General features: G+C 40.7%; 1 protein-coding gene and 2 long non-coding RNA genes across 25 annotated transcripts in view; 1 reads left to right on the plus strand and 2 right to left on the minus strand.

Annotated features, from left to right (window-relative positions):
- Positions 1 to 397: 397 nt before the first annotated feature.
- Positions 398 to 9,637, minus strand: LOC127924399 (uncharacterized). The gene is made up of 2 exons (XR_008117811.1): positions 8,482 to 9,637; positions 398 to 3,297 (listed from the first exon to the last, which is right to left on the minus strand). It is a non-coding gene; the product is annotated as an uncharacterized LOC127924399 (long non-coding RNA).
- A 56-nt stretch (positions 9,638 to 9,693) lies between these two features.
- On the minus strand, positions 9,694 to 21,969 carry LOC127924398 (uncharacterized). 13 transcript variants are annotated; one of them, XR_008117809.1, is made up of 6 exons: positions 19,619 to 21,969; positions 15,020 to 15,082; positions 12,900 to 13,151; positions 11,514 to 11,576; positions 10,695 to 10,820; positions 9,694 to 9,875 (listed from the first exon to the last, which is right to left on the minus strand). It is a non-coding gene; the product is annotated as an uncharacterized LOC127924398 (long non-coding RNA). The 13 variants fall into 13 exon arrangements; XR_008117804.1 differs by lacking the exon at positions 19,619 to 21,969 and adding an exon at positions 18,044 to 18,293; XR_008117803.1 differs by lacking the exon at positions 19,619 to 21,969 and adding an exon at positions 18,044 to 18,293 and having other exon boundaries at positions 10,758 to 10,820; positions 14,957 to 15,082.
- Positions 21,970 to 23,381: 1,412 nt separating this feature from the next.
- LOC127924396 (NACHT, LRR and PYD domains-containing protein 12-like) overlaps positions 23,382 to 24,615 on the plus strand; it is a 30,761-nt gene continuing 29,527 nt past the window's right edge. For all 11 annotated transcript variants that reach the window (XM_052509131.1, XM_052509132.1, XM_052509140.1 and 8 more), the window contains exons 1-3: positions 23,382 to 23,868; positions 24,194 to 24,278; positions 24,377 to 24,605. In XM_052509131.1, coding sequence (XP_052365091.1) covers positions 23,801 to 23,868; positions 24,194 to 24,278; positions 24,377 to 24,605 — 382 coding nt within the window. In that variant the 5' untranslated portion in view covers positions 23,382 to 23,800. The remainder of the gene's footprint in view (positions 23,869 to 24,193; positions 24,279 to 24,376; positions 24,606 to 24,615) is intronic.

Consider the following 24,615-nt stretch of genomic DNA (forward strand, 5'->3'; position numbering starts at 1 on the left):
TTTAATGATTAACCTGGAAATGCAGTGGTCTGAATCAGGGTCACACAGTGTTTCTTGGAAGTCTTAACCAAATCTACTCTGAAACAAAGGTATCACCTCAAACACATGGTTCTGGGCTTAAAGAAAGAAGACACCTGTACCATGTCAGATATGGAGTTGAAATGGATTCCATTTGGGGGTTTTTCACCCCAATATTACACTTTATATACATCACAGATGACTGAAATACAGCAAACCCCTTTGGCAGAGAAACACCGGATTTTAGGCATAAAAAAATGATAGAGGAATTTTTAAATTCCCTTATGTTTTATTACCAAAGCCAATCAAATTCGCACTCATTTCTAATTCATGATAAGTTGTAAGTTTATCATTTGCATGAATTAGCAAGAGACCAGTCTTAAAAAACAAGTTCAGCATTTATTCTTGATGAGTACTAAATGCTCACACACATTACCACAGGTTATAAACTGAAAATGACGTCAGCGTTTTCCAAACTTTCCATTTCACAAACAGAGGGCCCCTCTAATTCTCAAGCCTCCGCGTTATCAGCACGAAGTCAAGGCCAGTCAGCATAAATCAACATTCCCGACCATTTTGGAGATGGCCCGTTCCCACCACCTGGAGATTTGTACAACTGAATGAACTTAAAGAACAGACCTTCATTGTTACTAAACTTCTTGACTACATTATATACAATTGTGAAAGGGAGCAAGAGGGACAGTACATTATAGCATTCGCACTAGTCAGTTTCTGATTGGAATGTATACATAATTAGTCATTTCAAACATATTTTCCTCTATCAATCCTCCCTTTGATCAAATATTATACATTCAATTCTACATCTAGTTTTATTTAATCATAAAAAATGAAAGTATAAACGAACTTATCTAACCTTTTTATAGAGGTTTATCAGATTATCATATGAATAGACAAATAATCAACAAATCAATTATAAATGTTTATCCAACTCTCCACATTTCATTAATCAATTCTAACCTTAACTCCAACTGTTTTTAAATCTACATCAGAATCATAACTCTTCCTTCCGGATTTTCGTCACGACCTTCATTAAAAAAACAGTTTAATCATGGAAACCAATTACAATCTAATTCCCCTTTATCTCAACACTAGCCTCATCAAACATAAATTCCCCACAAATGACAGATCCGGATTCGTCCACTTCCTCTGTAGACATGCCTTCAGTCCTCCACAGGTCAGAATCTGGAAACGGCCCATAACGCACCATCTGTTGGGTCATTGATCTTTCCAGAGTCCTGGAAACAAGGCCTCGCACACAGGGAATTAGACAACAGCCGCATAAAATTAAAACAGTCATACAGGTAGATACAGCCCAAAACACCGTGATTACAACACTTTTCCATTTTCCAAATGTACTATCAAACCAATTAGTCAGGGAAGGATCCACCCCAGAGTTTTCTGCCAACTCGTGAGCCAGGGTGGTCAAACCAGCTAAGGCTTTGGTCACAGATCCGTCCGGAGCTGTGTCATTCGGGATGAAAGTACAACACATGTTCCCGAAGATCACACATACTCCTCCCTTTTCAGCCAATAACATATCCAATGCAATTCTATTCTGCCAAGCCATCAGACTGGTTGCTTCAGTCTGTTCTGCCAACCCTTTAATCGCATCTCTGGAATAATTGATAAAGCGCTGTTGATTATAATAAATATAATTAATCCAGTCTACATTCTTATTGAGAGTAGACCACCAAAAAATACTTGACTCTAATCCTGCTAGTATCTGATTTCTTGCCTTGAACTCATCCGGCACCCTCGTGGAACCCCAATGTTATCAATATATACTCTGTCGTCAAAAGACCCCGATGGAGCATCCCTTCTCTCTCGTTTGACTAACTTCATGTCTTGGTGTTGTATGAGTGTAAAAGGCATTCCTATATGTACTAGAGCACATAGTCCAGTCCAATCAGTCGGTAATACCGGCCACAAATTCATTCCCCCGCACAACCACCAGATATATATGCCATTTAGCAGACGCTTTTATCCAAAGCGACTTACAGTCATGTGTGCATACATTCTACGTATGGGTGGTCCCGGGAATCGAACCCACTACCCTGGCGTTACAAGCGCCATGCTCTACCAACTGAGCTACAGAAGGACCACTATGTCAGCCCTGGCCACCTTCAACATTTTGAAATCTCCAGAGTTCAACCAGCCTGTCAAATCAGACATGTTCTCGTCAGTGGTAATATTCTCTGTCTTATTGCAGGTACCAACTTCCCCCACGTATTTCCCGTGTGTACTGTATCTGGCCAAACAGTAATATTCTCCTCTTGTCACGGTAAAGGGAGGAAGTCTTGATTTAAATGGAACCTGGAGATATAAATAGTGTAAATCAATACAGCTATCATTACTTGGCATTCCTGCTTTCATGAACAGCTTTACCATACATGCCATTCCCTTAGGGGAATTAATTCCGTTCAGTGGGAAAGGGATAGTTGTTAACTGTGGTTTTGCATAACATTCATCTTTAGCCACTGATCTGGCCGTATATTGAATCCATTCCAACCAAATTGAGTGTATGGGTTTACATAGCCATCTCTTTCAGTGTGAGCTATGACCTGGCTCCACGACCTACAGGATGATTTACACAAATATTTCCCATAGAGTCCCATGGTTCTAGACTGCCAAGGGGTGAAAGACCCCAATTGATCTACACAAAATTTTACTGAGAGATCCTTGCCCAATTCCACCCTCACTTCCTTACTATTTTGTTTCAGTGACCTTCTGAGAATCTTAGGTAACATCCCATTTCCCTCATCTAGCACATGAGTCAAATTATCCTCTTTGGCACTTTCCGGGGATCATGGTGAATCAGGAATATGGCCCCCACAATAAAACAGCTCAGGACGGTCAGTGCACACGTGAAGCCCCACCCTCTCCCCGAGAACATATCAACAGCCAGAGGCCAAGCCATCACTTCACTTCTATGAACGCTCACAGCTGGGGAAAGGTCAGGTATAGGGAATCTTCAGAAGGAGTTTGACCCCCGTTCCATATGGGTCACGGTTCCTCTCCTCCTCCTGTGACCGCTCGACAGTGCCAGTATGACCCACCCTCTTACAATGTGTGACATGTACCCAGGTAGCTCTTTCGGCTATTCTCACAGCGAAGGCAGTCACCAGTAGTACTTGGAATGGTCCCTCCCACCGAGGCTGCTTCCATTTTTTTTTATCTTCAGTGATCGGATCCAGATCCAGTCTCCTGGTTGAATCTCGTGTGCCACCTCCCTCTGTAGTTCTCCTGCTGGGCATAAAACTTTTGACATACGTGTTTGATTAATGAACCACCTCCTCATGTGTTCCACCATACTGCTTTCTATTTCTACATTTGCTTCCTCCAATCGCCCTAATTGGGACATTCTATAGGGTCTACCAAAAACCTTCTCAAATGGAGATAGCCCCTCCTTATCAGGGGTTATTCTAATAGTCATTAACACTATGGGCAGGCATTTTACCCAGTACATTCCAGTACTTAGGTGTGTTTTCCTTAATCGACCTTTTACCGATCGATTCATGTTCTCGATAAGGCCAGCGCTTTGGGGGTGATAAGAACAATGTTTCTTCATATTTATATCCAATTTCTGACCTATATGATCAATTACTTGATTAGAAAAAATGGGAACCATTGTCGCTATAAATAGTTTTCTGGTAATCCGAATCGCGGAATTATCTCCTGACATAATGGTCTAGCCACTGTTTCTGCGTCTGCTGAGGATGTAGGAAACGCTTCTACCCATTTGGTATATTTATCAATTATTGTTAAACAACACTTCTTGTTTTCACTCTTAGTTAATTCAATATAGTACACCGTGAGCAAAAGTTTTTAAAATAGTTAGTTATTCCATATGCTACAAAGTGCTGTTTAACCATTCCTACCATCCCCCCTGTTGATACATGGCTTTGCCCATGTATCAATACAGCAGCATATTTAAACAGTGACTTAGGTAAAACAGGTAGATTCCCTTTATGCCAAATACCTCCTCTATCTACAGCTCCCATTCTGACCCATTTAGTAACTTATTTACCCACTATGTTATCTTTGCTCTTCCTGGCCCCCTCTAACTTCTCTGCTCTCCCACCTTCAAGGTCTCTGCGGTGCGGGGGAGGGCTCCTCTGTATGTTTCTCATGTTTTCCAAATTTGAACTACATGGGAACTACAAACCCATGGACCCTCTTTTAGAAAAAAAATGTCTATGAGCGGCTTTTCTTCAAATTCCTTAATCAATCTATCTTAATCCCAACAATAATCCTAACTCCTCATAGATGTCCTATATTCCTGTTAAATATAATACTATTTAAAAACTTATAATCTAATAGATGCTAACCATATTAAAAATCCTTCCTACACTAACAAGCCCTCTCCTTGGGGACCCTCAGTATTCTATCTGACAATAACATGGGTTTAATATGTGTTGCAAAGTGTGGAATAAAACTTTGGTCCTGGAAAACAGAGTAAAGCAGAACAAAGCATTCTTATACCCCATCTGGTCCTCTCAGCTATTCTTATCCAGCATCAGGTGGGCACCATGCCACCCTTCACGACAGGGAGAACAAACATACATGGGTCATCCTCAGTCAGTAAATAATACAGGAATTAGGGTCAGAAATCCAGTAACCACCATACCGGTATACTTACCAAACCAGTCTCCCAACCAGGGTGGACAGTCAGACTCCTCTACCCCCGCCATGGTCCTCATCTCAGCAGATAGTGCATCAAGCCCATTTAAGGCCCTTAGATATACTACCATCTGGCCTAGTGTTATTAGGGATATACGTACAACATTGTTCACTGAACATTTGTAGACTCCCCTGACTAGCAAGAAGCATATTCTAAGCAAGTCCATTCTGTATAAGACAGCCACAAATTGTCCCTACCATCAAAACCAGTCTCCGTGCCTCATTGATCAATAGCTGAATAGTCTAACATTAATTACCTGAATGGGATTTTTAGCATAGTGGTGACAGGTTCGGTCCAGGGGTGATAGAGGAGTGTGTCTGGCCCCGCCCGATCCGTCTGAGACCTCCGGTTTTGGCAGTACCTTAATAGAAAACACACCCACCGTGTCTGTCCCGGTCCCTTGCAGTCCGGGGGTGCAAGTGCCTGCATCAGAGAGCTTAATAGTTTTGATGGTTAGTAGGATTTCATCACCTTTACAAAGTTCAACAGTGCTCCCAGGTTTCCCCCATATCATGGAAAGCCTATCCACCTTTGTGGGGTCCCCTATGCTATAAGATATCCTCTTCTCCAGTCCCAAAACTGTCCCAAGTAGGTTATCATACGGACACCCTCCCCTATTACACAGGTAATGTCTCCCGTCTTTTGACACTCCTGTAACCGAGTGTTAAAACCAAACAAAAATATCTCAATTTCTTCCCTGCCCTGTTGGCTCTAAATATGTTATCTTCCACTATTTATTCTCAATGATAAATATGACTTTCTCTCTGTTACAATACCAAATCCCTAATAGCCCATTCAAAAAACTTCACAGCTAATGTTATAAGACAGAATCCTGAACCACTTTCTCATTTGCGGTTCAAACCGTAATTCTAACCCTCAAACAAAACTGCTTCATTTCTAATGAATTTACCTTAATACTAGTAACTCAATATGACCCCATTCATTATACAAATGACTCTCCCCCGAGGCTGATCAGACCTTGGGAGCCAGTCATGATAAGGTCAAAAGGTCATACCATATTAGGCATAAAGAACCCTTTATCTTTTGAATAGAAATAGTCACCTGTATAATTCAAACCCATAAAAAAACATCTCATACGGTTCCATATGTGAGCCTGTCTCTTTAAAATACCCTTGCACTAAACAAACAGTTCTAACAGTTGTTCCATGTGTATAATTTGCAGACCTTTTTCAATTTGGTCGTTTAAAGCTGCTCTCTCCCCAAAGTTATAATCCCAGGAGGCCTCTAAAGTGTGCCACCACACCCCTAACTATCATTCCCTAATGCTATTTTGAATCAGAAACTCAATAAGTGAACTATAACTAAACCTAATGATAATTCCCCTTTGACTCAAATCATTAATCATAAGTTTTAAACATCGTCTACGGATATGTTTACTTAAATGACCATGCTACCTTTAGATACAATTAACCCGATAACATTATTATCCAATGCATTACTTTTTCTCTCTGCCGCAAATGTCATACATTTCACAGTGTAAGGAATCCGTAATTTAATCCCCGATATTTAATAAATATGCATTCGCATTCTCTCATGGCTCCTTTAATTTACTTATCTTGGGTAACTTTCATCCGTTCCGGAACAAAGAGTTCTACCTAAACCCGCCAGAACACACTGTTCAACTAAGTTAAATCAAACCCAAAAATTGACTATAACCAATAAACAAATAAACAAAACACTTTTATCTCAACTTCTGAAAGGTTTACTCGAAGCCTCGATACACACTCTAATAGCCATACAGTTTGCTCCGTTATTGCCAGTTTTCTGGTGACAAAAGTGTCGTGCTAGTGACGTCATCATCAAGCGCTCAATCTGCCAATTCGTAGCGACTTCAAATGAATTGTAAATAATTATTGTTCGATTAACCAAACCTAATTTGTCACATCTGTTCAAATTCTGAATTATAATTTACCACCCCAACCAATCATCTCTAAATTCGCCAATTTTATAAAATCTTTTCGATGGGCATAAATCATAATTGTCTCTTTGTTATCATTTAGAATCCATTTTGCTCTAAATACCTGTCTCGTCTTTGACTTAGTATTTTAATTACAACTCTATTCCCAATACGTTATTCACTTGTCTAATTACAACTCAGACCAGCATTAGCGAAAATGCAGAGAATGCCTTGTCTCTGGGAACAGGGAAATCCCCTTAACCCAAATGTTTACTCCTACAACGACACCCAATAATTCTTATGATCCCTTCACGTCGTTCGTTTTAAATCTCTTGATGTATCATGTAATTTATTTTTCTCTCTTCGAATTGTCGTCCTACAATATTTTTTCCCACTGTCATACACTCAAACCACTGTGATTACGTGCACTGTCCCTTTAAGATAAGACTTTTCATTTGTTCCCCGCAATGAGAACGGAAACCAGATCGTTTTTAGAATACGTTACTTTTTTGTTCAAATTCACTGGCGTTACCTTAACCAAACATCAATAATCAGAAAAACAATCACAACTTCTTACGATTAAACTATTCTTACCTAATTTATAGTCCAAAGCGCTGCACTATATAGCCCCATTGAGTGTCTAGCAATTCCTTTGCTTGGCTATAGACATAAATCTGCCCGCCTTTGTAAAATATATATTCCCTATTCCGATTGAGTTCAGTTTTAAGTTATAATCAGAGTAAACCCAACCGAACTTCTCAATTTAATTTACCCTAACATTTAACGTACCCTGTTTTTGTGTTAAACTTCTCATGTCAATTGATTCATAAATAGCCATAACGTCCAGGCAGGCTGGAATTGTATTGTATCTCTCCGTTATCCCCTTTTTCACAGTTAATTGTATTTGTTACTCCGACATCTAGACAACAGAAAATAGCCCAAATTTAAACGCCCAAAGTTTTCCCTCAGTTCCCTCTCTTTACTCGATTGTCGCCTCTGACTTCCCCACAGTTAAATTACAACCTGTTGATGATTTTTTTCGTGGAGTGTTACACTCCCAATTTTGTTACAATTAAAACATCTTGTATTTTTATTTTTCACATTATTACCACATTCCTTATGTATTTGTTTTACCAGGATCCGTCAAGACCATACCTTTTTCCCCATTTAGGACAGAAATCTACATTGCTTCTATCTTTTTTGTTTCATATAACGGTAATCTTCCGTCTCTTCAGAAAGCAGTTTAGAAGGGTTACTACCCATTATAGTAAATTCCTGCCCCTCCTACTAATTCCAATCTTCAACCCTTTATGTTAATTTCTCTTTATTTGAATCCTTATCTACTTACGCCTAGTAATTCCAATATCTAACACCTTATGGTTAATATCTATTTTATTGGGATCCTCATCTACTGAAGCCTGACATTAAGTTTCACCCGTATACGATACATTACTGTTCCTTTAGGACTTTTGCTAAGATTGCCGCTCCAAATCAGCCTATTTGTAGGGTTGACCGAAGACAAATAGACGGAGTCTCAAGAGTCTCCGTCCACTCGTCGTTCAATCTGATACTAGTTTTCACCCGTATACAGCGATCAATGTTCCTATAGGACTTTGAACTTAAAATATCGCCCCAAATATAGCTTAATCTGTAGAGTTGATTGAAAATGACCAACGGAAAAGCAACTCAATTGTTCCCCATAATCTACTATATATCTATGGGGTCACTTGTTCCGTCTCTCCGCTGGATACATTGTTCAATCTGACATTTAACTCACCCGTATACAGTAATCCTCGTTCCTTTAGGACTTTTAACTTGAAATATCGCCCCAAATACAGCCTACTTGTAAAGTTGACCGAAGACAAATGGATCGAGGCCAGTCCCAAAACCAATCCTGCAGTGTCTATTCTTGAAAGCTGATGGCATAAAATCACCTGTTCCGTTTCTTCCCACGGAACCTCAACCACACGATCACTTTTCACTATCAAGAACACTGACTACTAAAAACCGGGAAAGACCCCCCCCGTCCATTCATCGCTCACTCTGACATTTAGTTTTCACCCGTATACAGTGATCACTGTAAAACTATACAGTAATCCCTGTTCTCTATAGGACTTTGAACTACAATGTCGCTCCAAGCATAGCCTATTTGTAGAGTTGACTTTTAAACTGAGAACAACTTAAATCACTCTATGATAATTTAAATCATTCTCCCTTAATCAAGAATAAAACATACTGACCTTATCGCCGACTGGGAAAGCAATGTTCGTTGTATCTAGTCACTCTCTCTGTCCTCTGTGGTAATACGCAGGCCTGTTTCAATTTTTAACCTCAATTCAGAGGTCAGGTCTTTAGTAAAACGAGTCGAACTCGTCCGTGCACGATTTTCCAGCTTACTACCCCCAGGCACAGAGAGAGATGTTTAGATCCGTCTCGAAGGACCAAATTGATAGAGGAATTTTTAAATTCCCTTATGTTTTATTACCAAAGCCAATCAAATACGCACTCATTTCTAATTCATGATAAGTTGTAAGTTTATCATTTGCATGAATTAGCAAGAGACCAGTCTTAAAAAACAAGTTCAGCATTTATTCTTGATGAGTACTGACCCAAAATACAAAGAACATTACATTTTAAATCTGAAGAAGACATAAAATGACGTCATCAGTTACACCCCCTCTCCCAGCCGTACAATGGCGCAGTATTCAGTCCTGGAGATAGTTTCACTCCCCTCATAAACTACATTCCAACCTGCCTAAAGGATATACTTCTCTCTGCTAATGGAATCCAACCAAAACATTCTTATCTGTTTGAAGTACTATCTTATCCCTGCTTCAAAACTTTCCCAGGAGACACAGACACAATTCATTTCTGCTTACATTTTCAGTAACAGTACAATTAAGAACCCATACTTTTCAGATCATAACAAATATAGTATTAGCATGAATGGTTCTAATCATTAAAGTATACATTTGATCATCTAAACTATATTTTCCTCTATCAGTGTGTGTGTGTGTGTGTGTGTGTGTGTGTGAGCTCCCTGGGTGAGGAGATGTAACCTCCATCCTGATTGCCTCGTCACTTTTTCCCCGAACTACATGTACATATTACCTCAACTACCTGGTACCCTGCACATTGACTCAGTACTGGTACTCCTTATAGTCTCATTATTACCTCAACTACCTGGTACCCTGCACATTGACTCAGTACTGGTTCTCCTTATAGTCTCATTATTACCTCAACTACCTGGTACCCTGCACATTGACTCAGTACTGGTACTCCTTATAGTCTCATTATTATCTCAACTACCTGGTACCCTGCACATTGACTCAGTACTGGTATTCCTTATAGCCTCATTATTACCTCAACTACCTGGTACCCGTAACATTGACTCAGTACTGGTGTTCCTTATAGTCTCATTAATACCTCAACTACCTGGTACCCTGCACATTGACTCAGTACTGGTACTCCTTATAGTTTCATTATTACCTCAACTACCTGGTACGCTGCACATTGACTCAGTACTGGTACTCCTTATAGTCTCATTATTACCTCAACTACCTGGTACCCTGCACATTGATTCATTACTGGTACTCCTTATAGTCTCATTATTACCTCAACTACCTGGTACCCTGCACATTGACTCAGTACTGGTACTCCTTATAGTTTCATTATTACCTCAACTACCTGGTACCCTCCACATTGACTCAGTACTGGTACTTCTTATAGTCTCATTATTACCTCAACTACCTGGTACCCTGCACATTGACTCAGTACTGGTACTCCTTATAGTCTCATTATTACCTCAACTACCTGGTACCCTGCACATTGACTCAGTACTGGTACTCCTTATAGTCTCATTATTACCTCAACTACCTGGTACCCTGCACATTGACTCAGTACTGGTACTCCTTATAGTCTCATTATTACCTCAACTACCTGGTACCCTGCACATTGACTCAGTACTGGTACTCCTTATAGTCTCATTATTACCTCAACTACCTGGTACCCTGCACATTGACTCAGTACTGGTACTCCTTATAGTCTCATTATTACCTCAACTACCTGGTACCCTGCACATTGACTCAGTACTGGTACTCCTTATAGTCTCATTATTACCTCAACTACCTGGTACCCTGCACATTGACTCAGTACTGGTTCTCCTTATAGTCTCATTATTACCTCAACTACCTGGTACCCTGCACATTGACTCAGTACTGGTACTCCTTATAGTCTCATTATTACCTCAACTACCTGGTACCCTGCACATTGACTCAGTACTGGTATTCCTTATAGTCTCATTATTACCTCAACTACCTGGTACCCTGCACATTGACTCAGTACTGGTACTCCTTATAGTCTCATTATTACCTCAACTACCTGGTACCCTGCACATTGACTCAGTACTGGTACTCCTTATAGTCTCATTATTACCTCAACTACCTGGTACCCTGCACATTGACTCAGTACTGGTACTCCTTATAGTCTCATTATTACCTCAACTACCTGGTACCCTGCACATTGACTCAGTACTGGTACTCCTTATAGTCTCATTATTACCTCAACTACCTGGTACCCTGCACATTGACTCAGTACTGGTACTCCTTATAGTCTCATTATTACCTCAACTACCTGGTACCCTGCACATTGACTCAGTACTGGTACTCCTTATAGTCTCATTATTACCTCAACTACCTGGTACCCTGCACATTGACTCAGTACTGGTACTCCTTATAGTCTCATTATTACCTCAACTACCTGGTACCCTGCACATTGACTCAGTACTGGTACTCCTTATAGTCTCATTATTACCTCAACTACCTGGTACCCTGCACATTGACTCAGTACTGGTACTCCTTATAGTCTCATTATTACCTCAACTACCTGGTACCCTGCACATTGACTCAGTACTGGTTCTCCTTATAGTCTCATTATTACCTCAACTACCTGGTACCCTGCACATTGACTCAGTACTGGTACTCCTTATAGTCTCATTATTACCTCAACTACCTGGTACCCTGCACATTGACTCAGTACTGGTACTCCTTATAGTCTCATTATTACCTCAACTACCTGGTACCCTGCACATTGACTCAGTACTGGTACTCCTTATAGTCTCATTATTACCTCAACTACCTGGTACCCTGCACATTGACTCAGTACTGGTCCTCCTTATAGTCTCATTATTACCTCAACTACCTGGTACCCTGCACATTGACTCAGTACTGGTACTCCTTATAGTCTCATTATTACCTCAACTACCTGGTACCCTGCACATTGACTCAGTACTGGTACTCCTTATAGTCTCATTATTACCTCAACTACCTGGTACCCTGCACATTGACTCAGTACTGGTACTCCTTATAGTCTCATTATTACCTCAACTACCTGGTACCCTGCACATTGACTCAGTACTGGTACTCCTTATAGTCTCATTATTACCTCAACTACCTGGTACCCTGCACATTGACTCAGTACTGGTACTCCTTATAGTCTCATTATTACCTCAACTACCTGGTACCCTGCACATTGACTCAGTACTGGTCCTCCTTATAGTCTCATTATTACTCTCAACTACCTGGTACCCTGCACATTGACTCAGTACTGGTACTCCTTATAGTCTCATTATTACCTCAACTACCTGGTACCCTGCACATTGACTCAGTACTGGTACTCCTTATAGTCTCATTATTACCTCAACTACCTGGTACCCTGCACATTGACTCAGTACTGGTACTCCTTATAGTCTCATTATTACCTCAACTACCTGGTACCCTGCACATTGACTCAGTACTGGTACTCCTTATAGTCTCATTATTACCTCAACTACCTGGTACCCTGCACATTGACTCAGTACTGGTACTCCTTATAGTCTCATTATTACCTCAACTACCTGGTACCCTGCACATTGACTCAGTACTGGTACTCCTTATAGTCTCATTATTACCTCAACTACCTGGTACCCTGCACATTGACTCAGTACTGGTACTCCTTATAGTCTCATTATTACCTCAACTACCTGGTACCCTGCACATTGACTCAGTACTGGTACTCCTTATAGTCTCATTATTACCTCAACTACCTGGTACCCTGCACATTGACTCAGTACTGGTACTTATAGTCTCATTATTACCTCAACTACCTGGTACCCTGCACATTGACTCAGTACTGGTACTCATTATATAGTCTCATTATTACCTCAACTACCTGGTACCCTGCACATTGACTCAGTACTGGTACTCCTTATAGTCTCATTATTACCTCAACTACCTGGTACCCTGCACATTGACTCAGTACTGGTACTCCTTATAGTCTCATTATTACCTCAACTACCTGGTACCCTGCACATTGACTCAGTACTGGTTCTCCTTATAGTCTCATTATTACCTCAACTACCTGGTACCCTGCACATTGACTCAGTACTGGTACTCCTTATAGTCTCATTATTACCTCAACTACCTGGTACCCTGCACATTGACTCAGTACTGGTACTCCTTATAGCCTCATTATTACCTCAACTACCTGGTACCCTGCACATTGACTCAGTACTGGTCCTCCTTATAGTCTCATTATTACCTCAACTACCTGGTACCCTGCACATTGACTCAGTACTGGTATTCCTTATAGCCTCATTATTACCTCAACTACCTGGTACCCGTAACATTGACTCAGTACTGGTACTCCTTATAGTCTCATTATTGCCTCAACTACCTGGTACCCCGCACATTGACTCAGTACTGGTACTCCTTATAGTCTCATTAATACCTCAACTACCTGGTACCCTGCACATTGACTCAGTACTGGTCCTCCTTATAGTCTCATTATTACCTCAACTACCTGGTACCCTGCACATTGACTCAGTACTGGTACTCCTTATAGTCTCATTAGTACCTCAACTACCTGGTACCCTGCACATTGACTCAGTACTGGTCCTCCTTATAGTCTCATTATTACCTCAATCAACTACCTGGTACCCTGCGCATTGACTCAGTACTGGTACTCCTTATAGTCTCATTATTACCTCAACTACCTGGTACCCCTGCACATTGACTCAGTACTGGTACTCCTTATAGTCTCATTATTACCTCAACTACCTGGTACCCTGCACATTGACTCAGTACTGGTACTCCATATAGTCTCATTATTACCTCAACTACCTGGTACCCTGCATATTGACTCAGTACTGGTACTCCTTATAGTCACATTATTACCTCAACTACCTGGTACCCTGCACATTGACTCAGTACTGGTACTCCTTATAGTCTCATTATTACCTCAACTACCTGGTACCCTGCACATTGACTCAGTACTGGTACTCCTTATAGTCTCATTATTACCTCAACTACCTGGTACCCTGCACATTGACTCAGTACTGGTACTCCTTATAGTCTCATTATTACCTCAACTACCTGGTACCCTGCACATTGACTCAGTACTGGTACTCCTTATAGTCTCATTATTACCTCAACTACCTGGTACCCTGCACATTGACTCAGTACTGGTACTCCTTATAGTCTCATTATTACCTCAACTACCTGGTACCCTGCACATTGACTCAGTACTGGTACTCCTTATAGTCTCATTATTACCTCAACTACCTGGTACCCTGCACATTGACTCAGTACTGGTCCTTATAGTCTCCTCAACTATAGTCTCATTATCCTTATAGTCTCATTATTACCTCAACTACCTGGTACCCTGCACATTGACTCAGTACTGGTACTCCTTATAGTCTCATTATTACCTCAACTACCTGGTACCCTGCACATTGACTCAGTACTGGTACTCCTTATAGTCTCATTATTACCTCAACTACCTGGTACCCTGCACATTGACTCAGTACTGGTACTCCTTATAGTCTCATTATTACCTCAACTACCTGGTACCCTGCACATTGACTCAGTACTGGTACTCCTTATAGTCTCATTATTACCTCAACTACCTGGTACCCTGCACATTGACTCAGTACTGGTACTCCTTATAGTCTCATTATTACCTCAACTACCTGGTACCCTGCACATTGACTCAGTACTGGTACTCCTTATAGTCTCATTATTACCTCAACTACCTGGTACCCTGCACATTGACTCAGTACTGGTACTCCTTATAGTCTCATTATTACCTCAACTACCTGGTACCCTGCACCCTGCACATTGACTCAGTACTGGTACTCCATATAGTCTCATTATTACCTCAACTACCTGGTACCCTGCACATTGACTCAGTACTGGTACTCCTTATAGTCTCATTATTACCTCAACTACCTGGTACCCTGCACATTGACTCAGTACTGGTACTCCTTATAGTCTCATTATTACCTCAACTACCTGGTACCCTGCACATTGACTCAGTACTGGTACTCCTTATAGTCTCATTATTACCTCAACTACCTGGTACCCTGCACATTGACTCAGTACTGGTACTCCTTATAGCCTCATTATTACCTCAACTACCTGGTACCCTGCACATTGACTCAGTACTGGTCCTCCTTATAGTCTCATTATTACCTCAACTACCTGGTACCCTGCACATTGACTCAGTACTGGTATTCCTTATAGCCTCATTATTACCTCAACTACCTGGTACCCGTAACATTGACTCAGTACTGGTACTCCTTATAGTCTCATTATTGCCTCAACTACCTGGTACCCCGCACATTGACTCAGTACTGGTACTCCTTATAGTCTCATTAATACCTCAACTACCTGGTACCCTGCACATTGACTCAGTACTGGTCCTCCTTATAGTCTCATTATTACCTCAACTACCTGGTACCCTGCACATTGACTCAGTACTGGTACTCCTTATAGTCTCATTATTACCTCAACTACCTGGTACCCTGCACATTGACTCAGTACTGGTACTCCTTATAGTCTCATTATTACCTCAACTACCTGGTACCCTGCACATTGACTCAGTACTGGTACTCCTTATAGTCTCATTATTACCTCAACTACCTGGTACCCTGCACATTGACTCAGTACTGGTACTCCTTATAGTCTCATTATTACCTCAACTACCTGGTACCCTGCACATTGACTCAGTACTGGTACTCCATATAGTCTCATTATTACCTCAACTACCTGGTACCCTGCATATTGACTCAGTACTGGTACTCCTTATAGTCACATTATTACCTCAACTACCTGGTACCCTGCACATTGACTCAGTACTGGTACTCCTTATAGTCTCATTATTACCTCAACTACCTGGTACCCTGCACATTGACTCAGTACTGGTACTCCTTATAGTCTCATTATTACCTCAACTACCTGGTACCCTGCACATTGACTCAGTACTGGTACTCCTTATAGTCTCATTATTACCTCAACTACCTGGTACCCTGCACATTGACTCAGTACTGGTACTCCTTATAGTCTCATTATTACCTCAACTACCTGGTACCCTGCACATTGACTCAGTACTGGTACTCCTTATAGTCTCATTATTACCTCAACTACCTGGTACCCTGCACATTGACTCAGTACTGGTACTCCTTATAGTCTCATTATTACCTCAACTACCTGGTACCCTGCACATTGACTCAGTACTGGTACTCCTTATAGTCTCATTATTACCTCAACTACCTGGTACCCTGCACATTGACTCAGTACTGGTACTCCTTATAGTCTCATTATTACCTCAACTACCTGGTACCCTGCACATTGACTCAGTACTGGTCCTCCTTATAGTCTCATTATTACCTCAACTACCTGGTACCCTGCACATTGACTCAGTACTGGTACTCCTTATAGTCTCATTATTACCTCAACTACCTGGTACCCTGCACATTGACTCAGTACTGGTACTCCTTATAGTCTCATTATTACCTCAACTACCTGGTACCCTGCACATTGACTCAGTACTGGTACTCCTTATAGTCTCATTATTACCTCAACTACCTGGTACCCTGCACATTGACTCAGTACTGGTACTCCTTATAGTCTCATTATTACCTCAACTACCTGGTACCCTGCACATTGACTCAGTACTGGTACTCCTTATAGTCTCATTATTACCTCAACTACCTGGTACCCTGCACATTGACTCAGTACTGGTACTCATTATAGTCTCATTATTACCTCAACTACCTGGTACCCTGCACATTGACTCAGTACTGGTACTCCTTATAGTCTCATTATTACCTCAACTACCTGGTACCCTGCACATTGACTCAGTACTGGTACTCCTTATAGTCTCATTATTACCTCAACTACCTGGTACCCTGCACATTGACTCAGTACTGGTACTCCTTATAGTCTCATTATTACCTCAACTACCTGGTACCCTGCACATTGACTCAGTACTGGTACTCCTTATAGTCTCATTATTACCTCAACTACCTGGTACCCTGCACATTGACTCAGTACTGGTACTCCTTATAGTCTCATTATTACCTCAACTACCTGGTACCCTGCACATTGACTCAGTACTGGTACTCCTTATAGTCTCATTATTACCTCAACTACCTGGTACCCTGCACATTGACTCAGTACTGGTACTCCTTATAGTCTCATTATTACCTCAACTACCTGGTACCCTGCACATTGACTCAGTACTGGTACTCCTTATAGTCTCATTATTACCTCAACTACCTGGTACCCTGCACATTGACTCAGTACTGGTACTCCTTATAGTCTCATTATTACCTCAACTACCTGGTACCCTGCACATTGACTCAGTACTGGTACTCCTTATAGTCTCATTATTACCTCAACTACCTGGTACCCTGCACATTGACTCAGTACTGGTACTCCTTATAGTCTCATTATTACCTCAACTACCTGGTACCCTGCACATTGACTCAGTACTGGTACTCCTTATAGTCTCATTATTACCTCAACTACCTGGTACCCTGCACATTGACTCAGTACTGGTACTCCTTATAGTCTCATTATTACCTCAACTACCTGGTACCCTGCACATTGACTCAGTACTGGTACTCCTTATAGTCTCATTATTACCTCAACTACCTGGTACCCTGCACATTGACTCAGTACTGGTACTCCTTATAGTCTCATTATTACCTCAACTACCTGGTACCCTGCACATTGACTCAGTACTGGTACTCCTTATAGTCTCATTATTACCTCAACTACCTGGTACCCTGCACATTGACTCAGTACTGGTACTCCTTATAGTCTCATTATTACCTCAACTACCTGGTACCCTGCACATTGACTCAGTACTGGTACTCCTTATAGTCTCATTATTACCTCAACTACCTGGTACCCTGCACATTGACTCAGTACTGGTACTCCTTATAGTCTCATTATTACCTCAACTACCTGGTACCCTGCACATTGACTCAGTACTGGTACTCCTTATAGTCTCATTATTACCTCAACTACCTGGTACCCTGCACATTGACTCAGTACTGGTACTCCTTATAGTCTCATTATTACCTCAACTACCTGGTACCCTGCACATTGACTCAGTACTGGTACTCCTTATAGCCTCATTATTACCTCAACTACCTGGTACCCTGCACATTGACTCAGTACTGGTACTCCTTATAGTCTCATTATTACCTCAACTACCTGGTACCCTGCACATTGACTCAGTACTGGTACTCCTTATAGTCTCATTATTACCTCAACTACCTGGTACCCTGCACATTGACTCAGTACTGGTACTCCTTATAGTCTCATTATTACCTCAACTACCTGGTACCCTGCACATTGACTCAGTACTGGTACTCCTTATAGTCTCATTATTACCTCAACTACCTGGTACCCTGCACATTGACTCAGTACTGGTACTCCTTATAGTCTCATTATTACCTCAACTACCTGGTACCCTGCACATTGACTCAGTACTGGTACTCCTTATAGTCTCATTATTACCTCAACTACCTGGTACCCTGCACATTGACTCAGTACTGGTACTCCTTATAGTCTCATTATTACCTCAACTACCTGGTACCCTGCACATTGACTCAGTACTGGTACTCCTTATAGTCTCATTATTACCTCAACTACCTGGTACCCTGCACATTGACTCAGTACTGGTACTCCTTATAGTCTCATTATTACCTCAACTACCTGGTACCCTGCACATTGACTCAGTACTGGTACTCCTTATAGTCTCATTATTACCTCAACTACCTGGTACCCTGCACATTGACTCAGTACTGGTACTCCTTATAGTCTCATTATTACCTCAACTACCTGGTACCCTGCACATTGACTCAGTACTGGTACTCCTTATAGTCTCATTATTACCTCAACTACCTGGTACCCTGCACATTGACTCAGTACTGGTACTCCTTATAGTCTCATTATTACCTCAACTACCTGGTACCCTGCACATTGACTCAGTACTGGTACTCCTTATAGTCTCATTATTACCTCAACTACCTGGTACCCTGCACATTGACTCAGTACTGGTACTCCTTATAGTCTCATTATTACCTCAACTACCTGGTACCCTGCACATTGACTCAGTACTGGTACTCCTTATAGTCTCATTATTACCTCAACTACCTGGTACCCTGCACATTGACTCAGTACTGGTACTCATTATAGTCTCATTATTACCTCAACTACCTGGTACCCTGCACATTGACTCAGTACTGGTACTCCTTATAGTCTCATTATTACCTCAACTACCTGGTACCCTGCACATTGACTCAGTACTGGTACTCCTTATAGTCTCATTATTACCTCAACTACCTGGTACCCTGCACATTGACTCAGTACTGGTACTCCTTATAGTCTCATTATTACCTCAACTACCTGGTACCCTGCACATTGACTCAGTACTGGTACTCCTTATAGTCTCATTATTACCTCAACTACCTGGTACCCTGCACATTGACTCAGTACTGGTACTCATTATAGTCTCATTATTACCTCAACTACCTGGTACCCTGCACATTGACTCAGTACTGGTACTCCTTATAGTCTCATTATTACCTCAACTACCTGGTACCCTGCACATTGACTCAGTACTGGTACTCCTTATAGTCTCATTATTACCTCAACTACCTGGTACCCTGCACATTGACTCAGTACTGGTACTCCTCATATAATCATTATTACCTCAACTACCTGGTACCCTGCACATTGACTCAGTACTGGTACTCCTTATAGTCTCATTATTACCTCAACTACCTGGTACCCTGCACATTGACTCAGTACTGGTACTCCTTATAGTCTCATTATTACCTCAACTACCTGGTACCCTGCACATTGACTCAGTACTGGTACTCCTTATAGTCTCATTATTACCTCAACTACCTGGTACCCTGCACATTGACTCAGTACTGGTACTCCTTATAGTCTCATTATTACCTCAACTACCTGGTACCCTGCACATTGACCCATTACTGGTACTCCTTATAGTCTCATTATTACCTCAACTACCTGGTACCCTGCACATTGACTCAGTACTGGTACTCCTTATAGTCTCATTATTACCTCAACTACCTGGTACCCTGCACATTGACCCATTACTGGTACTCCTTATAGTCTCATTATTACCTCAACTACCTGGTACCCTGCACATTGACTCAGTACTGGTACTCCTTATAGTCTCATTATTACCTCAACTACCTGGTACCCTGCACATTGACTCAGTACTGGTACTCATTATAGTCTTATTATTACCTCAACTACCTGGTACCCTGCACATTGACTCAGTACTGGTACTCCTTATAGTCTCATTATTACCTCAACTACCTGGTACCCTGCACATTGACTCAGGACTGGTACTCCTTATAGCCTCATTATTACCTCAACTACCTGGTACCCTGCACATTGACTCAGGACTGGTACTCCTTATAGTCTCATTATTATCTCAACAACCTGGTACCCTGCAAATTGACTCAGTACTGGTACTCCTTATGGCCTCATTATTCCGGTCGGTAACATTTGAGAGTGAGGCAAATATATAGCATTTTGCGGAAAAAAACATGATTATTTGTTTCTCTGAAATGAAGACATCAAGTGATTTTAAACAAATACTTATCTGTCATTGAACAATCCCATGATTAGCTAGTGAACAATCCCATGATTAACTAGTGAACAATCCCATGATTAGATAGTGAACAACCCCATGATTAACTAGTGAACAATCCCATGATTAGATAGTGAACAATCCCATAGATTAGATAGTGAACAATCCCATGATTAACTAGTGAACAATCCCATGATTAGATAGTGAACAATCCCATGATTAGCTAGTGAACAATCCCATGATTAGATAGTGAACAATCCCATGATTAGATAGTGAACAATCCCATGATTAGATAGTGAACAATCCCATGATTAGATAGTGAACAATCCCATGATTAGATAGTGAACAATCCCATGATTAGATAGTGAACAATCCCATGATTAGATAGTGAACAATCCCATGACATGATTAACTAGTGAACAATCCCATGATTAGATAGTGAACAACCCCATGATTAGCTAGTGAACAATCCCATGATTAACTAGTGAACAATCCCATGATTAGCTAGTGAACAATCCCATGATTAACTAGTGAACAATCCCATGATTAACTAGTGAACAATCCCATGATTAGCTAGTGAACAACCCCATGATTAGCTAGTGAACAATCCCATGATTAGATAGTGAACAACCCCATGATTAGATAGTGAACAACCCCATGATTAGATAGTGAACAATCCCATGATTAGCTAGTGAACAATCCCATGATTACATAGTGAACAATCCCATGATTAGCTAGTGAACAATCCCATGATTAGATAGTGAACAATCCCATGATTAGATAGTGAACAACCCCATGATTAGCTAGTGAACAACCCCATGATTAGATAGTGAACAACCCCATGATTAGATAGTGAACAATCCCATGACATGATTAACTAGTGAACAACCCCATGATTAGCTAGTGAACAACCCCATGATTAGCTAGTGAACAACCCCATGATTAGATAGTGAACAATCCCATGACATGATTAACTAGTGAACAACCCCATGATTAACTAGTGAACAACCCCATGATTAGATAGTGAACAATCCCATGATTAGATAGTGAACAATCCCATGATTAGATAGTGAACAATCCCATAGATTAGATAGTGAACAATCCCATGATTAGCTAGTGAACAATCCCATGATTAGATAGTGAACAATCCCATGATTAGCTAGTGAACAATCCCATGATTAGATAGTGAACAATCCCATGATTAACTAGTGAACAATCCCATAGATTAGCTAGTGAACAATCCCATGATTAACTAGTGAACAATCCCATGATTAACTAGTGAACAATCCCATGATTAACTAGTGAACAATCCCATGATTAGATAGTGAACAACCCCATGATTAGATAGTGAACAACCCCATGATTAGATAGTGAACAATACCCCCATGATTAGATAGTGAACAATCCCATGATTAGTGAACAATCCCATGATTAGATAGTGAACAACCCCATGATTAGATAGTGAACATAGTGAACAATCCCATGATTAGATAGTGAACAACTAGTGAACAATCCCATGATTAACTAGTGAACAATCCCATGATTAGATAGTGAACAACCCCATGATTAGATAGTGAACAATCCCATGATTAGATAGTGAACAATCCCATGATTAGATAGTGAACAATCCCATGATTAGATAGTGAACAATCCCATGATTAACTAGTGAACAATCCCATGATTAGATAGTGAACAACCCCATGATTAGCTAGTGAACAATCCCATGATTAGATAGTGAACAACCCCATGATTAACTAGTGAACAATCCCATGATTAGATAGTGAACAATCCCATGATTAGATAGTGAACAATCCCATGATTAACTAGTGAACAATCCCATGATTAGCTAGTGAACAATCCCATGATTAGATAGTGAACAATCCCATGATTAGATAGTGAACAATCCCATGATTAACTAGTGAACAACCCCATGATTAGCTAGTGAACAATCCCATGATTAGACTAGTGAACAACATGATTAGATAGTGAACAATCCCCCATGATTAGATAGTGAACAATCCCATGATTAGATAGTGAACAATCCCATGATTAGATAGTGAACAACCCCATGATTAGATAGTGAACAACCCATGATTAGATAGTGAACAACCCCATGATTAGATAGTGAACAATCCCATGATTAGCTAGTGAACAATCCCATGACTAGATAGTGAACAACCCCATGATTAGATAGTGAACAACCCCATGATTAGATAGTGAACAATCCCATGATTAGATAGTGAACAACCACATGATTAACTAGTGAACAATCCCATGATTAGATAGTGAACAACCACATGATTAGCTAGTGAACAATCCCATGATTAGATAGTGAACAACCACATGATTAACTAGTGAACAATCCCATGATTAGATAGTGAACAACCCCATGATTAGATAGTGAACAATCCCATGATTAACTAGTGAACAATCCCATGATTAGATAGTGAACAACCACATGATTAACTAGTGAACAATCCCATGATTAGATAGTGAACAATCCCATGATTAACTAGTGAACAATCCCATGATTAGAACAATCCCTAGTGAACAATCCCATGATTAGACTAGTGAACAATGAACCCATGATTAGATAGTGAACAATCCCATGATTAGACTAGTGAACAATCCCATGATTAGTGAACAACTAGTGAACAACCCCATGATTAGATAGTGAACAATCCCATGATTAGTGAACAATCCCTAGTGAACAATCCCATGATTAGATAGTGAACAACCCCATTGATTATAGTGAACAATCCCATGATTAGATAGTGAATAGTGAACAATCCCATGATTAGATAGTGAACAACCCCATGATTAGATAGTGAACAATCCCATGATTAACTAGTGAACAATCCCATGATTAGATAGTGAACAACCCCATGATTAGATAGTGAACAATCCCATGATTAGATAGTGAACAATCCCATGATTAGATAGTGAACAACCCCATGATTAGATAGTGAACAATCCCATGATTAGATAGTGAAAAAACACACCAATCTCTCTCATAAATGCTTTGAACAATAAAAGCTAATTTACTAACATTTCTGAAAAGTGATATATAGTGTTTTGGAATGAAACTCTTATGTTTCCCCATCTGAGCTCAGAGTAGATGAGAGATGTAATGTTTGTCTCTGTTGTGTTGAAGATCAATCAAGCAGGAGAGACCAGCCTCCCCTGTTCCCAGCTGTGTGTCCATGAAGAGTGACCGGTCTATAATTCTACCTATAGAGTTTAGAGAGGGAGACTTTTCTACTGAACAAAGGTAAGAAGAACTCATGGGTCCTGGTCAGTGAGTTAAACAACACTGTCTCTAGTCATTTCTCCTCCCATTTTCCCATTTATTGTTGTTGTTTTCATAATCCATAGGCTCATCCTTTTGTCCATTTTCATAGTCCTAAAACAATATTAAACAAACACAACATTCCCTCCCTGTGTGTGTGTGTGTGTGTGTGTGTGTGTGTGTGTGTGTGTGTGTGTGTGTGTGTGTGTGTGTGTGTGTGTGTGTGTGTGTGTGTGTGTGTGTGTGTGTGTGTGTGTGTGTGTGTACTCCCTGGATGAGGAGATGTAACCTCATGTTTTTTCCACAGAAACCAACAGGGGAGATCAGAGTCAGAGATTCTCAGTGGTCAGTCTTCCCAGAGTCATCAAACAGACCTGGACTCCATATTCAGTGTATGTGGTCCTGTTATGTACATTTGTTTTTGTTTACCTCAAGTAAAGTGAGAAAGCATTTATTCTCTTGCTTAACTTATTTACTTTATTTATTTCAGTTGCTTGAAGAGAAAATTATGACATTTGTGAAGAACGAGCTGAAGATATTCAAGAGGATTCTTAGTCCAGAACTCCCAGAAGGCTTTGAGAGTCAGAAGCAGGATAAGGAAGTGGTGGATGCTGAAGATGAGAAGCAGGAGAGCAGTGCCAGAGAGGGGGCTCTGAATATCACACTGCACATCCTGAGAAAAATGAACCAGAAGGAGCTTGCTGACACACTGGAGAAATGTAAGATCTG

This window comes from Oncorhynchus keta, unplaced genomic scaffold (assembly GCF_023373465.1).
Source record: "Oncorhynchus keta strain PuntledgeMale-10-30-2019 unplaced genomic scaffold, Oket_V2 Un_contig_398_pilon_pilon, whole genome shotgun sequence".
Lineage (NCBI taxonomy): Eukaryota > Metazoa > Chordata > Actinopteri > Salmoniformes > Salmonidae > Oncorhynchus > Oncorhynchus keta.